This window comes from Hyla sarda, chromosome 5 (assembly GCF_029499605.1).
Source record: "Hyla sarda isolate aHylSar1 chromosome 5, aHylSar1.hap1, whole genome shotgun sequence".
Classification (NCBI taxonomy): domain Eukaryota; kingdom Metazoa; phylum Chordata; class Amphibia; order Anura; family Hylidae; genus Hyla; species Hyla sarda.
Genome location: NC_079193.1, coordinates 357666619 through 357681796, shown reverse-complemented (window position 1 = coordinate 357681796; position 15178 = coordinate 357666619). Strand labels below are relative to the sequence as shown.

The 15178-nt window shown below is 41.8% G+C and overlaps 1 protein-coding gene across 1 annotated transcript; it reads right to left on the bottom strand.

Moving 5' to 3' along the window:
- Positions 1-1033: 1033 nt before the first annotated feature.
- Positions 1034-14702, bottom strand: KLHL38 (kelch like family member 38). Its single transcript, XM_056522699.1, has 4 exons — positions 14585-14702; positions 10283-11745; positions 5661-5766; positions 1034-2373 (listed from the first exon to the last, which is right to left on the bottom strand). The coding sequence occupies exons 2-4, from the start codon at positions 11630-11632 to the stop codon at positions 2090-2092; spliced, it is 1740 nt and encodes a 579-aa protein (XP_056378674.1). The 5' UTR covers positions 11633-11745; positions 14585-14702; the 3' UTR covers positions 1034-2089.
- Positions 14703-15178: the final 476 nt, after the last annotated feature.

Below are 15178 nucleotides of genomic sequence, written 5' to 3'. Positions count from 1 at the left end.
TATATGAGACAGAGGGGGTGTGTATATGAGACAGAGGGGGTGTGTATATGAGACAGAGGGAGTGTGTATATGAGACAGAGGGGGTGTGTATATGAGACATAGGGGGTGTGTATATGAGACATAGGGGGTGTGTATATGAGACAGAGGGGGTGTGTATATGAGACATAGGGGGTGTGTATATGAGACAGAGGGGGTGTGTATATGAGACAGAGGGGGTGTGTATATGAGACAGAGGGGGTGTGTATATGAGACAGAGGGGGTGTGTATATGAGACAGAGGGGGTGTGATAGCCGCTAGGGGAATGATACTGGGTGTAGTAGTACCTTGGTAGTACCCTGTTGTATATGTTACACGGTGTACTAACCCTATGTGACCCCACAGCTTTTGTTGAGGAAACTGTTCCCGTATACAAAGTGCAGGAATGAGACCTCCGGACACTAGGATTCTGTGAAACAACTTGAAAATTTTACTCAAACTTCTGATACAACTCCAATAAAAAGCATTTAGTTTGGTATAGCTTGGAATATTACAGCTTCTCAACCAGAAGAATGGATATTTGGTCACTGCCCCTTGTGACACGATACCTGGAAGTCTTTCTGACGTGGCAGTACCGATCTGACTGCAGGCCGAAGAAGAAATCATTGTAATACAGAGAGGCCCTTGTTCAGTATTCTCCTCTCTTGTGAAGACAAAGTTCTTCTTCTTGTAGATAGGAAACTTGTAGGATGATATTCTCATAGTGTGAACAGGAGCAGAACCTGGTTCTCTGTGGTCAAAATGGCTCCCTGTGGCCTAGTGAATCGCTGCAGCAACGTCCCAACTCGGCCAGTGATTGGCTGAGCGGCAATGTGACAAATTGAGCTCTGGCACCGGGGCTCAATACATCATACTGTCGCTCAGCCAGGCATTGGCTAGGGTGGGGCATCGCTGAGTGGCAGGGTGATGTACTGACCACCCTTGAGTTCATGTTGCTCTCTGTTCTGAAATGTTTCCAAGAAAACGACAAAGTACCATTCAAAGAAAAAAATCTTTATTCGGTTCACATGTAAATGAACACGGAGGACACACTGGACAAGTGTATTAAAGTGCAAATGCCACAAAAACAGGTTTATAAACAGTAGATGTACCATGCCTCCCCCCCCAAACAAGAGTGTGGACATCACTCACTGGGCAGGACCCAAAAGAATACAGAAAAAAATGAACAGGGCTGGAGAATATATGGATCACATGGTATAATGTGGTGTCCCAGTACCAAAGGTTGTCCTGTGGCTTTGGACTTCCTCAGGCAGCCCTGCAGCACAGGTGTTGGGCCCACTGAGGAACGTATTATTGTGTTTATTATGTCCCAGCACTTTGCCAAAAGTGAATATATTTTTGTAATTATCATGTGGTGTTATTTCTATCTATGTTATTTATGTGTTGTTGTACCTTTAAGAGGGAGGGGCGGTGTAAGCCCATGTGACCCTGCCTGCCAATGGGAACTCCTAAATTCTTAGCCATATAGTGTAGTGGGGGAAAGCGTTGCCCCAGTTCATCTCCAGTTGTTCCTTAGCACCAATGTGGTAAAGGTGTGAGGTGTGTGGAGAAGGGAAGGCCCAGATCACATCTACTTTATCCGGTCATTCTGCAAGGATCACCCGCAAGGTAGAAGTTCATGCCCTGGCGGAGGAAACTACAAGACCTTGACAGAACCCTAGCGACCTGGGTCAATCTTCAATCATCTCTCAAGTCAGTATTAAACTATTGGGTTAAAGCACCACCAGTCCCAGCAAGGCAACAGGGCTACCAAGGGTTACACTGCATCCTATCACTCAGCACCATACTGTCTGTGTAATACCATTTGCACCCCGCTCAGTAAAAACAGTTATCCGTAATATGACATCGGTGTGTTCCTTTACTCCCTGTGTCTGGCCCAGGAGAAGCTGTCTCCAACCTCGGACCGTGTATAGGTTAACGGTGCCCTGGCGTCACGAATTGATAAGGTATTTTCCTAGCACCCCTGTGGCACCACAATAAGAATAATGCAGAGTCGATGCATTGGACCATACCAATTGACAGTACTTGATCTTGGCCTGAAGTTTATCTTTGTTTAGTGTAATTGTGTAGGGATACACTGCAGAGTAAGGCAGCCATGGTCAAACAGTCTATAAGGCAGTTTCCCCTTAGAAGTCCATGTATCAGTATTGGGGTCATAGCAGTCAAAGGAATCGGAGTCCTCAATGGTGTTGTCCACGGTCAGACAACGGCCGCCTGTTACATAGATCTTATTCCGCAGGACGGTGGCCCCATGGTGCATCCTTCTGTCCTTCATGTCGGCACACTTGGCAAATGTATTTTGTGTCATGTCATAGGAAATCATTCTTCTGGTGTAACCTGGAAAGTTCCGAGAGAGTTAGTTCCATAGGTAAGTTAACTGCATAGATGGATATTTAAATACAGAGTTATATAGAACAGCAAAATTGTATACCCACAAGCCTTTACATTAGTGGTCTCCAAACTGTGGCCCTCCAGATGTTGCAAAACTTCAACTCCCAGCATGCCCGGACAGCCAACGGCTGTCCGGGCATGCTGGGAGTTGAAGTTTTGCAACATCTGGAGGGCCACAGTTTGAGACCACTGCTTTACATTGTACTCTTATTCCATCCATAACTGCTATGGTATACCCCAGTCACATCTAGTGCTGAACTCATGATGCCCCACAGTAGGACATGCTCGTGTAGAGTGTGAAACCAAATTTCGGCATTGCTGCTCTGGGGCCCATGAGAAGATGACCCCAATCTCTTTAAAGGGGTATTCCAGGCGAAAACTTTTTTTATATATATATATCAACTGGCTCTGGAAAGTTAAACAGATTTGTAAATTACTTCTATTAAAAAATCTTAATCCTTCCAATAGTTATTAGCTTCTGAAGTTGAGTTGTTGTTTTCATTCTAACTGCTCTCTGATGACTCACGTCCCGGGAGCTGTCCAGCTCCTATGGGGATATTTTCCCATCATGCACAACTTCCGGGATGTGACATCATCATTGAGCAGTAAGACAGAAAACTTCAGAAGCTAATAACTATTGGAAGGATTAAGATTTTTTAATAGAAGTAATTTACAAATCTGTTTATCTTTCCGGAGCCAGTTGATATATAAAAAAAAAGTTTTTGCCTGGAATACCCCTTTAAGATGGGGGGGTTTAGGGTGTTACTATAGTTATTCACCTGAACTGAACTACATTGTAAATGTGGGTATTTGAAAAACAATGGCCCTCATTTACTAATGCAAACCAGACATGCTTTGTTTGGTTGTGCGCCAAATTCTGTCGCATTGTGCCAGAAATTCTGTCTGCGCCAGAATTTGCGCCAGAATTGAAAAACCCGACTTACTCTCCATTTTGCTAAGAAAACTCGAAAAAGGGGCGTGGCCACCAGGAAAATGGGGCGTGGTCTCAGAAAAGGGGCGTGTTCCCGACATTTTCACAAAAACCCAACATACTTACTAAGGTTCCCCATAAAATGTGGTGGATTTGAGCTGAGGAAAACCCCACAGATCAGAGCATGTGTAAAAAAAAGCAAAATGTAGGGAAACCTTATTAAATACCGTGGAAAATAAATTGTAGGGAATTAAAACCCACAAAGAAAACTACACAACACTCTTAGTACATGAGGGCCAATGTGTACGGAAAAACAGCGCTATAGGTTGCTATCCCGGAGAGTTTGGATGGAGAGGCAGAATGGATACTTGACCGCCATTAGAATAGAAAAGGAGCACTTGGGACCCCAGTGATCATTAGGGTTCCCAGCAGTCGGAACCCCACTCATGAGATACCTATTACCTATGCTGTGGAGAGGTGATAAGTAGTACATTTTGAATTACCCCTTTAAAGCCAGTCAGATCCCACAAAAAAAATAAAAAAACTGTAATATGTTAATCAGTACCTCATCCTGATCATGTACAAGTAATTTTTATGTCTCTATCATCCATATTTCACTAAAAAGTAGCACATTACAGCTGCTCAATGTCTTTTCCATCTTGTCAAAGGGAGGGGGCGTGTCCATCTCTTACCTGCACTGTGATGACTCCTCCCCCTCCCTCACTCTGCCTGCAACTTTTGCAAAGCTACAACTCCCAGCATGCCCAGACATTCTTTGACTGTCCAGGCATGCTTGAAGTTGTAGTTTTGCAACAGCTGGAGGCACAGGTTTGGTAAAACTCTGTGTTACAGCAGTGTTGCTGCAGGCAGTGTTCCTCCTGCAGCCTTGTAAATCAACCATCTCATGTCCATGACCCTTGGACACCCTTATGCTGCTTTGGGAAACATCAGTGTCCCAGAAGGTATGGGGACCCCTAGTGGTGGGATTTTCAAAGGCAGTTTTCTTTAATAAAATGTGTTTAAAAAAAAAAAAAAAAAAAAAGATGTATATTAGAAAAACTATTGTTTTGCCAAGATGTACAACAGATCATTTTTATTACATCTGACAGTGCCCATTTAAAGTGGTACTCCAGGATAGAACTTTTTGTTTTAAAAATCCTGCCCAGTGGCCAGCATTGAAAAAACAAAACCTGGACTTACCTCCCGCTGCTCCCCCGATGCCTCCGGGTTTCCTCCCATGTGGTCTTCTTCCTGGTTCTTTTGGTCAACTTGTCAGACTACAGCTCAGCTAATCATTGGCCACAGCAGGGTTGCGTCCCGGCCAGTGATTGGCTGAATGGCAGTGTGATGTATTAGACCCTGGTGCAAGGAAAAAGACCACATTGGAGGTCGGAAGCAAGATACCGGAGGCACCAGGGGTGCGGCAGGAGGTAAGTACAGGTTTTTTTTGGTTGTGCAGGTTTATTTATTTATTTATTTTTTATTCTGTCCCAGAATACCCTTTAAAGAGTTCAAAGCATTTGAAAAAACTTTTGACATTTCATAGAGACCTGTCAAAAGATTTGATCGGTCAGAGTTTGGATGTTCAGACCCCCACTGATTGCTAGAATGTACTGAGGGAAGCGCTCGGCTGAACACTTCTCTCTCCAGCTCACTGCTCTCCCAGTCTTTCTGCACATGACTGACTCCCTAGATTTAGTAAACCATCTGTCTCCTGCAGCGAGGCGGCGGGGAGAGCAGTGAAGCGGGGAGTGAATCGCTCAGTCCCGATTCCTCCTCCCTGCTGCTATCTCTAAGGTCATGCTAAATTTTTGCAGAATGTCCGTCCAGAAAACACGGGTGGATAGTGGGCACCGGCAGAACATGCCAGTGCTGGGACCACTCAGAAATGTGCCGTCTCCATAGAGGGCTGTACATTTCCGAACGGATTCCGCCGCAAGAATTGACATGTCAATTTTTTTTTGAAGAGTCCAAAATAAGGATTTTGCACTGCCAAAATTCCACTGTGTGCAATGGGACTTAATGGAATTTGTGTTGTGTGAGCATGGCCTAATTCTGACTCAGCTTATCTTCCCCAAGTAGCTTCTAAATGGTAGGAAATTTTTAATAAAGACTATTTAGAAAGTTGTTTCATATTGCATTCTAGAAATAAACAAGAAATAAAAATGAAAAACAATCCTATTATGGGGGCATTTCTGTAAATACAGGTGAATGGATAAAAACGTTTGACACTTCACAAGCCTTTATAATATTGATTTTTTTTTTTTAAAGTAAAATAATGTTCTAAATAGGAAGAACTCACCACCGATTATTATAATCTTCTCACCAACAACCACTGCAGGGGCGCAGACATTTTTAACCATTCTGGTCTCCATCCTGAACCACATGTTTCTGAAAACGTGATAAACCTAAAACAGAAGAAGGATTTTATTTTTTATTTTTATTTTTTAATACATTTTTCATATTAAAGGAATCCTATAGTTATGTCCATAATTTCTGCAGAAGAAGCTACACACTCCGTCCCTGGTTACCATTTGGGAATCTGTCTGACTTTTACTATCATGGGGAAATGTGTCTGATTTTGCTATTAGCTTCTGTTGCAGGTTTGGGGGAAAGCATCAAGCTTAAAGGGGTACTCCGGTGGAAAACTTATTTTATTTATTTATTAATTTTTTTTATCAACTGGTGCCAGAAAGTCAAACAGATTTGTAAATTACTTCTATTAAAAAATCTTACTCCTTCTAGTACTTGTTAGCTGCTGAATACTACAGAGGAAATTCTTTTCTTTTTGGAACACAGTGCTCTCTGCTGACATCACGAGCACAGTGCTCTCTGCTGACATCTCTGTCCATTTTAAGAACTGTCCAGAGTAGGAGAAAATCCCCATAGCAAACACATGCTGCTCTGGACAGTTCCTAAAAATGGACAGAGATGTCAGCAGAGAGCACTGTGGTCATGATGTCAGCAGAGAGCTCTGTGTTCCAAAAAGACAATAATTTCCTCTGTAGTATTCAGCAGCTAATAAGTACTGGAAGGATTACAATTTTTTAATAGAAGTAATTTACAAATCTGTTTTACTTTCTGGCACCAGTTGATTTAAAAAAAAAAAAAAAGTTTTCCACCGGAGTACCCCTTTAAAAATACAGTGTGCTCCCAGCCAATCCGCTTTGCTGAGATCACATGGGTCAATGCTGATTGGCTCAGAGCAGCAGCCGTACCAAAAGTAACTCCTCCCCCCTAAATGTCCTTTCCAGCTTGATGCTAGGTAGAGATGAGCGAACTTACAGTAAATTCGATTCGTCACGAACTTCTCGGCTCGGCAGTTGATTACTTTTCCTGCATAAATTAGTTCAGCTTTCCGGTGCTCCGGTGGGCTGGAAAAGGTGGATACATTCCTAGGAGACTCTTTCCTAGGACTGTATCCACCTTTTCCAGCCCACCGGAGCACCTGAAGGCTGAACTAATTTACGCAGGAAAATCCATCAACTGCCGAGCCGAGAAGTTTGTGACGAATGGAATTTACTGTAAGTTCGCTCATCTCTAATGCTAGGCACAGTATACAGCTACCTAGGCTATGTTTCTGGGAGCCGTATAGTTGGAGTTTTTAGCATTAATACGAGTTTAGATTTGTCCTTATTAGTGCAGGTTCGACAGCTTTTCTAATACAAATAATTATCCATAAGAAATATCTATTCTTTGGTGTTTTTTATTTATTTTATTCTCTCCAGGTTGCCATAAAGAAGGAATGATAGTTATGTACAGATCTTGGAGGAAAACAATAGTTATTTATTTACAAGACCCTTGAACTGTCCTTTATTTCCTAAGAAGGATCCAAGGACACACACGGTGTATTGTTCTAATACTATCCTGCCCAAGGCACAACGCCCACATAAAACAGTACAGTACAGTGTGAAATATTCTGCCTGCCCCATTTACAAATGGATGTATTAAAATGTTATCTTTATCCATAAGTTTAAAGGGGTTATCCGGGAAAAAACATATATATATTTTTTTTTAAATATCAACTGTCTCCAGAAAGTTAAACAGATTTGTAAATTACTTGTATTACAAAATCTTAATCCTTCCAATAATTATCAGCTGCTGAAGTTGAGTTGTTCTTTTCTGTCTGACAACAGTGCTCTCTGCTGACATCTCTGCTTGTCTCGGGAACTGCACAGAGTAGAATGGGGATTTTGCTTCTACTCTGGACAGTTCCCGAGACAGGTGTCAGCAGAGAGCGCTTAGACAGAAAAGAACAACTCAACTTCAGCAGCTCATAAGTACTGAAAGGATTAAGATTTTTTTTTTTTTTTAAATAGAAGTAATTTACAAATCTGTTTAACTTTCTGGAGCCAATTGATATATAAAAAACGTATAATTTTTTTCCTGGATAACCCCTTTAATCTTACATAATGATCTCACTGCTAAATGGGACCACTGAATAATAAGTATAACCAGATGCAATTCCTTGTGATCTACAAGTGGCAAAAGTGCATAAAAGTGAAACAGGGACACTGCTGGCCACAGTGCAGACTATGTAACACAAGCAGGATAAGGGGTTAAGGGTACCCCACTATCAACAGGACGGGGGGGGGGATAAGTTTCTGAATGCGGGGGTCACACATCTGGGACCCTTGACAGTCTCCAGAAAAGGGCTCAAACTCTCCCCTCTGCACGGAGTGGTGGGTTAGCACCAGGGGTCAAGTCCTGGGAACAAAAGTGTGGGAACTCAACCCAAGATTTCCACTCAATGACTGGTACTGCTAATTGGGATGGTGGTCCTGCTGTGGAAAAAGTGCAGGAACTCAGTTCCCATGCATTCCTGCAGCACTTGATCCCTGGTTAGCACACGTTCCATGCATTGTCTGTGGGTCATCGCAGATACACAAAAGCTTGAATCGGGTATCTCCGGTGCTCCTATAGAGAATGTATGGAGCATATGCCGTTCCTGCACTCCATGCAGTGGGGGCCCCGTAATGGAGATCTTTGAGGTACCCTGAAGTCGGTCAGACCATGATTAAACACTTATCCTCTTTCCTTTGAATAGGAGATGTTTTTAAATCCTGAAGTACCCCTTTGAGGGGTATCCTCATCTATAATGGATGGCATATTACCAGGAGGTGCCATGACTTCATGTTCATTGGGGGTCTGGATTCTATTTTTCCCTGTACAGTGACACTTTTGGCCATCTGGCTATAAAAATAATTGTAGCTGGCCTTATTGACTGCTTGAAGGGGTACTCCGCCCCTAGACATCTTATTCCCTATCCAAACGATAGGGAATAAGATGTCTGATCGCGGGGGTCCCACCGCTGGGACCCCCACGATCTATGTGCAGCACCCAGCGTTCATTTAGAATGCTGGGTGCGGCCGGCGGGGGTCGTGACGTCACGGCCAAGCCCCCTTGTGATGTCACGTCACGCCCCCTCCCATTGACTTGCATTGAGGGGGCGTGGTGTGATGTCACAAGGGGCGTGGCCGTGACATCACGACCCCCGGCACCCGCACCCAGCGCATTCGGAATAAAATGTTCCAAACGCCGGGGCAGCGGAGTACCCTTTTAAATGTATCTAAAATAAAGTATATAGATCACATCCTTCCATTTTGTGTCTATAGCTCTTATGTAGACATATGTGTCTCCATGGTAACAGACTACAACCAATCCCTGTGTAGTCAGATCTTGTAGTCATTCTCCCCTCCGTCTGTCCTCTACTGTTCTCCTAATATACTGCGCATTCAGTAAAGCACAGAACAGAGTATTTCTGCAGGATCAGACTACACAAAGTTGGTTTGTAGTCTGTTACCATGGAGACCCATAGATCTTCATAGGTCTCAAGAACATTTTTAAATAACACCTATTACTAAGTCCCTTTTTTTTTTTTTTCATTTTTGTTGAAATGGGGTAAAAAAAAATACATAATGTTGTGATGGTGTACAAAGCCTTCATGCTAAGCTATATGGGTAGTTGGGCATCTTTAGGCCTAGAGAAGATTCGAGAGGCCCCCAACAAGCTTGTCATACATCTCTAATGTGTACAGCAAGCTGTTAAGGACTGCGCTATGGCTGCACACACGCCGTCCGCAAGCGCTTTGTCCCTGCTGTCCGCGGGGCTGGGATTCGCATGGCGGGATGCGCCCGCATGCGAGTCTCAACCCGTCACTTACCACTCCTCCACTGCCTCTGTCTCTCAGCTCTGGTGCGCGCGTCCCTGTATCCTAGGGCGCGCGCGTGCCGGAGCTCTGAAATTTAAAGGGCCAGTGCGCCCATAATGAGTGTTTGCACCTGCCACCACATTATAAGTCCCTGCACCTCCCACACTTCCCTGCCTGATCTTCAGTGCCCCTAGCCTGAGATTAAGCGACCATTATAGCATGTTAGCCTTACCCGTGTATCCAGACCTTCCGCTACGTTATTAGACTCCGCACCTTTGCCGCCTGCCTTGACCTTCTGCTACATTTGACTACGCTTCTGCCTTATCCTTCGGTACCTTGCCTTGCCCAGCTACCTGTGTGGTCGAACCGTGTCGAGGGTAGTGACCTGGGTGTCGCCTGCCACAGCAAGCCCATCCTGCCTTGCAGTGGGTTCTGGTAAAGACCAGCGGCACCTTAGACTCCGCTCCCCGATACGGTCCGAGTCATCAGCCACACAGGTTAGAGGAACCACATCCAGCTCCGTTACACAAGCTTTAAGATAAATGAAAGGGCCCTGGTGCAAAGGAAAGTGTAGTAGTAACCCAGGGTAACCAATCATTTTACTGCCTTATTTCCTCAAAGGGCCCCAGGTCTTATTTGCTATGGGCTACTGCTCCAGTTTTCCTATGCACCAATTCTGATTGATCTTCCACAATGACTGTATGACTCCTTGTGCATAGAAATAACCAGTGGTGAATATGAGACCAATGAAAGATTTTTCGATCTGGGCTGACCTGTATGAGTCGGACCGGATTCTGCATCACATCTTCTCCACCAAAAAGGTATATCCTTTCATCTTTGGAGGCTATTGCTGGGTGAAGGACAGTGACTGGCATACTAGCCATTGTCTCCCAAGAGTTATAAATGCTATCAAACCTCTCCACCGAGTTCAGGATTTGTTGTTTTGCTCCGATTCCCCCCATGGAGAAGATATAGTTTCTGTATCCGATACTCATGTGAGAGTATCTCGGAACAAGCATGGCTTCACCTTTGTGCCACTGGTTTAATTTGAGAGACAGAACATAAACACTTGAGGTGACAGTATTTTCTTTGTTGCCAATGGACAACCCACCCAGGACATACACATTACCATGCAATCCGACGGCCGAAGCCTTGTGTAGACGTTCTGGAAGCTTGGCAAGCCTCAACCATTGACTGGTTTTCTCATTATACATCAGGACGTCTCTGGTGGTCTGCTGGTTGTCTTTCCGGCCTCCTACGGTGATGAGATATTCTTGGTGAGAAAACCGACGTGGGACATGACACATGGGTTTAGTGTCTGGGGAGAAGGTTGTGTTATGAGCGAATAATACTCTACATGCCGATTCCAACATTCTCCTGCAAGACGCTGAAGACTGAATAAGAGGGTCATTGGCAATGAAATGGAAAAGGAAAGTTGGATGGACATACTGGAGTCTGACCTTTTGAAACAATTCTTGTATATAGCACTTTCGGCCAAGTTCATCGTGTCTGATCCAGGTCATCAGAGCCTCGAACACTTGTTCCTCTTCACCGCAAAGGTTGTCGTCTCCTATATAGTCCAACAGTTCTGAGACACCGAGATCCTTCAAGTCGTCTGAAATGGACACGTCTTTAAAATATTGCAAAGCCATTTGTTTAGCCTTCTTGTGGAGGTTCTTACAGCTAAAGAACTCAGATAATCGGATTATACTTAAACAATTTTGTGCAGTCATTTGGTCCTGGAGGAATTTTGAGCAAACGCCCAATAGTTTTTCATACTGTAATAGTGAAGAACCTTGAAGGAGGCTAAAGACGTTGTCCAATGTTATGGAGATCTCCCCAGTGTAGACATAGTCAATAATCAGGTGAAGGGTGTCTGGGTCAATGCCCATCAAACAAACCTTGTCTTGACTACTCTCCATAAAATTGCTGCAGAACATCGCCTTGAAGTATGGGCTACTGGAGGCCAAGACGTTCCTATGACAAGGGAATTCACAGTCATTGCTGCATATGGTAACGTCAGTAAGTAATCTGGATTCTCGCAGCTTGTTCAGCTGCCTCAGTAAGTCACTGGAGAAGTTTTCATCATGAAATAGTAAGACTTCATTGGTTTTGCCCTCCATGGTGACCCGATTATTACAATTAGATAAGTCTCCAATGAATGAAACACACTAACTTGTGCGCGAGAGACAACATGTCAGAAGCCATACTAGAAGACTTCTTATCTTCTTCCATCCTATAAAAAAAGAAGAGTTAAGAGTTTCCATTTATAATAGGCCATGATGTCTGGTTGACTATTTAACAATAAGCCGAGAAAGGTCATGAAAAACCAACACAAAGTATATGACATATCTATTGGCAGGGGGCAAGGAAGGTGTCATGTCGGGCAGGGTATAGTGTGGCCCTGAGCTCAACCAGAACCACTTTCCCTGCCTACTTGTTTATCCGCCGTAGTGGACAGCGGATCCACAACTGGACGGCAGTCCCTGCACTATGTAAGGCGTTGATTGGCCCAGAGCCTGTAACTTGTAACTGACCCAAGTGCAACATGCAAAGCCTGGCCAGGTGCGAGTGTTACAGAAGGAACATAACAAAATATATATTCTCAACCTAAAGCCCGCCATATTAAGATCCCCCTAGTGAATAGGGGCCCTGGACAATAGAGCAGTTTGTCATTCTGTCACATGGTGGACACCAATGGTGCCTCACAGATCCCACTGACTATAATTGTGTCTGTTGGCCTTTTGTAATTGTATCCATGATTTTACCAAATTTTTTCGCAACATTTGAGGCTTACAGTGAAGCCTTCAATGAAGATGTGAACAGGGGCTAAACATAATCAAACAATGGGTTAGGTTAAGTGTCTCTTTCATGGTCACAGTTTTAGATCAGTCCTTGAGCATAAATGTGATTATTTTAATATAAAGAGGAAGAATATCTTTTATGGTGAACACAAAACCATGAACACAAAATTATAAAAGTCAATAAGATGGTTATGTTTTCCTATGTCCACAGTCTTCTGTAACCATATATAAGTAAAGGAATCAATAGATAGATAGATAGACAGACAGACAGACAGACAGGTAGGTAGGTAGATAGATAGATAGATGTGAGATAGATAGATTGATATGAGATAGATAGATAGATAGATTTGAGATAGACAGATAGATAGGTAGGTTAGTAGATAGCTAGATAGATAGATATGAGATAGATAGATAGACAGACTGGTAGGTAGGTAGATAGCTATGAGATAGATAGATTGATATGAGATAGATAGATAGATAGATAGATTTGAGATAGACAGATAGGTAGGTAGGTTAGTAGATAGCTAGATAGATAGATATGAGATAGATAGATAGACAGACTGGTAGGTAGGTAGATAGCTATGAGATAGATAGATTGATATGAGATAGATATATAGATTTGAGATAGATAGACAGATAGGTAGGTAGGTTAGTAGATAGATAGATATGAGATAGACAGACAGACAGAGACAGGTAGGTAGATAGATATGAGATAGATAGACAGACAGGTAGGTAGGTAGATAGATATGAGATAGATAGATATATGGATATGAGATAGATAGATAGATAGATAGATATGAGATAGATATACAGATAGATCGATGGATATCAGATAGATAAATACATAGATAGATATGAGATAGATAGATAGATATGAGATAGATAGATAGATGTGAGATAGATGGATAGATATGAGATAGATAGATAGATAGATAGATATGAGATAGATAGATACATGGATATGAGAGATAGATATGAAATAGATAGATATGAGATAGATAGATAGATCAATGGATATGAGATAGATATGAGATAGATAGATAGATAGATAGATATGAGAGAGATAGATAGATAGATATGAGATAGATAGATATGAGATAGATAGATAGATATGAGATAGATAGATAGATAGATAGATAGATATGAGATAGATATGAGAGAGATAGATAGATTGATAGATATATATAGATATGAGATAGATAGATATGAGATAGACAGATATGAGATAGACAGATAGGAGATAGATAGATACGAGATAGATAGATATGAGATAGATAGATAGATAGATAGATAGATAGATATTAGATAGATAGATAGATATGAGATAGATAGATAGATAGATATTAGATAGATAGATAGATAGATATGAGATAGATAGATAGATAGATAGATAGATAGATATGAGATAGATAGATATGAGATAGATAGATAGATATGAGATAGATAGATAGATATGAGATAGATAGATATGAGATAGATAGATATGAGATAGATAGATAGATAGATATGAGATAGATAGATAGATAGATATGAGATAGATAGATATGAGATAGATAGATATGAGATAGATAGATATGAGATAGATAGATAGATAGATATGAGATAGATATGAGATAGATAGATATGAGATAGATGGATAGATATGAGATAGATAGATATGAGATAGATAGATAGATATGAGATAGATAGATAGAGAGATAGATATGAGATAGATAGATAGATATGAAATAGATAGATAGATAGATATGAGATAGATAGATAGATATGAGATAGATAGATAGATATGAGATAGATTTGAGATAGATAGATAGATATGAGATAGATAGATATGAGATAGATATGAGATAGATAGATAGATATTAGATAGATAGATATGAGATAGATAAATATTAGATAGATAGATATGAGATAGATAGATAGATAGATAGATAGATAGATATGAGATAGATATGAGATAGATAGATAGATAGATAGATATTAGATAGATAGATATTAGATAGATAGATATTAGATAGATAGATAGATATGAGATAGATAGATAGATAGATAGATAGATATGAGATAGATATGAGATAGATAGATAGATAGATAGATAGATATTAGATAGATAGATATTAGATAGATAGATATGAGATAGATAGATAGATAGATAGATATGAGATAGATAGATAGATAGATAGATAGATAGATATGAGATAGATAGATATGAGATAGAGAGATAGATATGAGGTAGATTGAATAGGATAAAAGATGTGCTATTTTAGAGTTTACCTTGCTGTACGTCTCTTCAGAGGGTCCCGAGCAGTGTTGGTCCTTAATGTTGTTTTCTCGCTTTGTTTACAGTGGCGGTGACTCCTGAGCCTCTCTAGGACGGCGAAGCAGATGCTAATATTAGCCGCGTGCTGGCCTCCCGGTGTTGTCACATGTGACCTGGCGGTGAGTTACACGGCATGTCCCGGCCTTGTTTTTCCAGCAAGTGTTTATATATAAAGCTTAGAAGGATTTCGCTGGAGCTATAGAAACTTTTTCCAGCTACTTGTCCCACAATAAGTGCAGTAGGAGACGTCTGTAAACAGCAGAATATTTAAGGCCGCGGCTGAACCTCTGTTTTCTTCTATTTGTATGAGGCGGTTCCCTCTAGAATGGCGCAAAACTTTTGTTGCGGTTGAACAAATAACTTTTATTTTTCAACATAGAAAACAGGAAAAAAAAAACTCAGATCAACCCTTATTTCTGACATCACAGTATGCTGGAGGTTCAGGTGACTGTAGGCCAGTGTTTTCCAACTAGGGTGCCTCCAGCTGTTGCAAAACTACAACTCCCAGCATGCCCGGACAGCCTTTGGCTGTCCGGGCATGCTGGGAG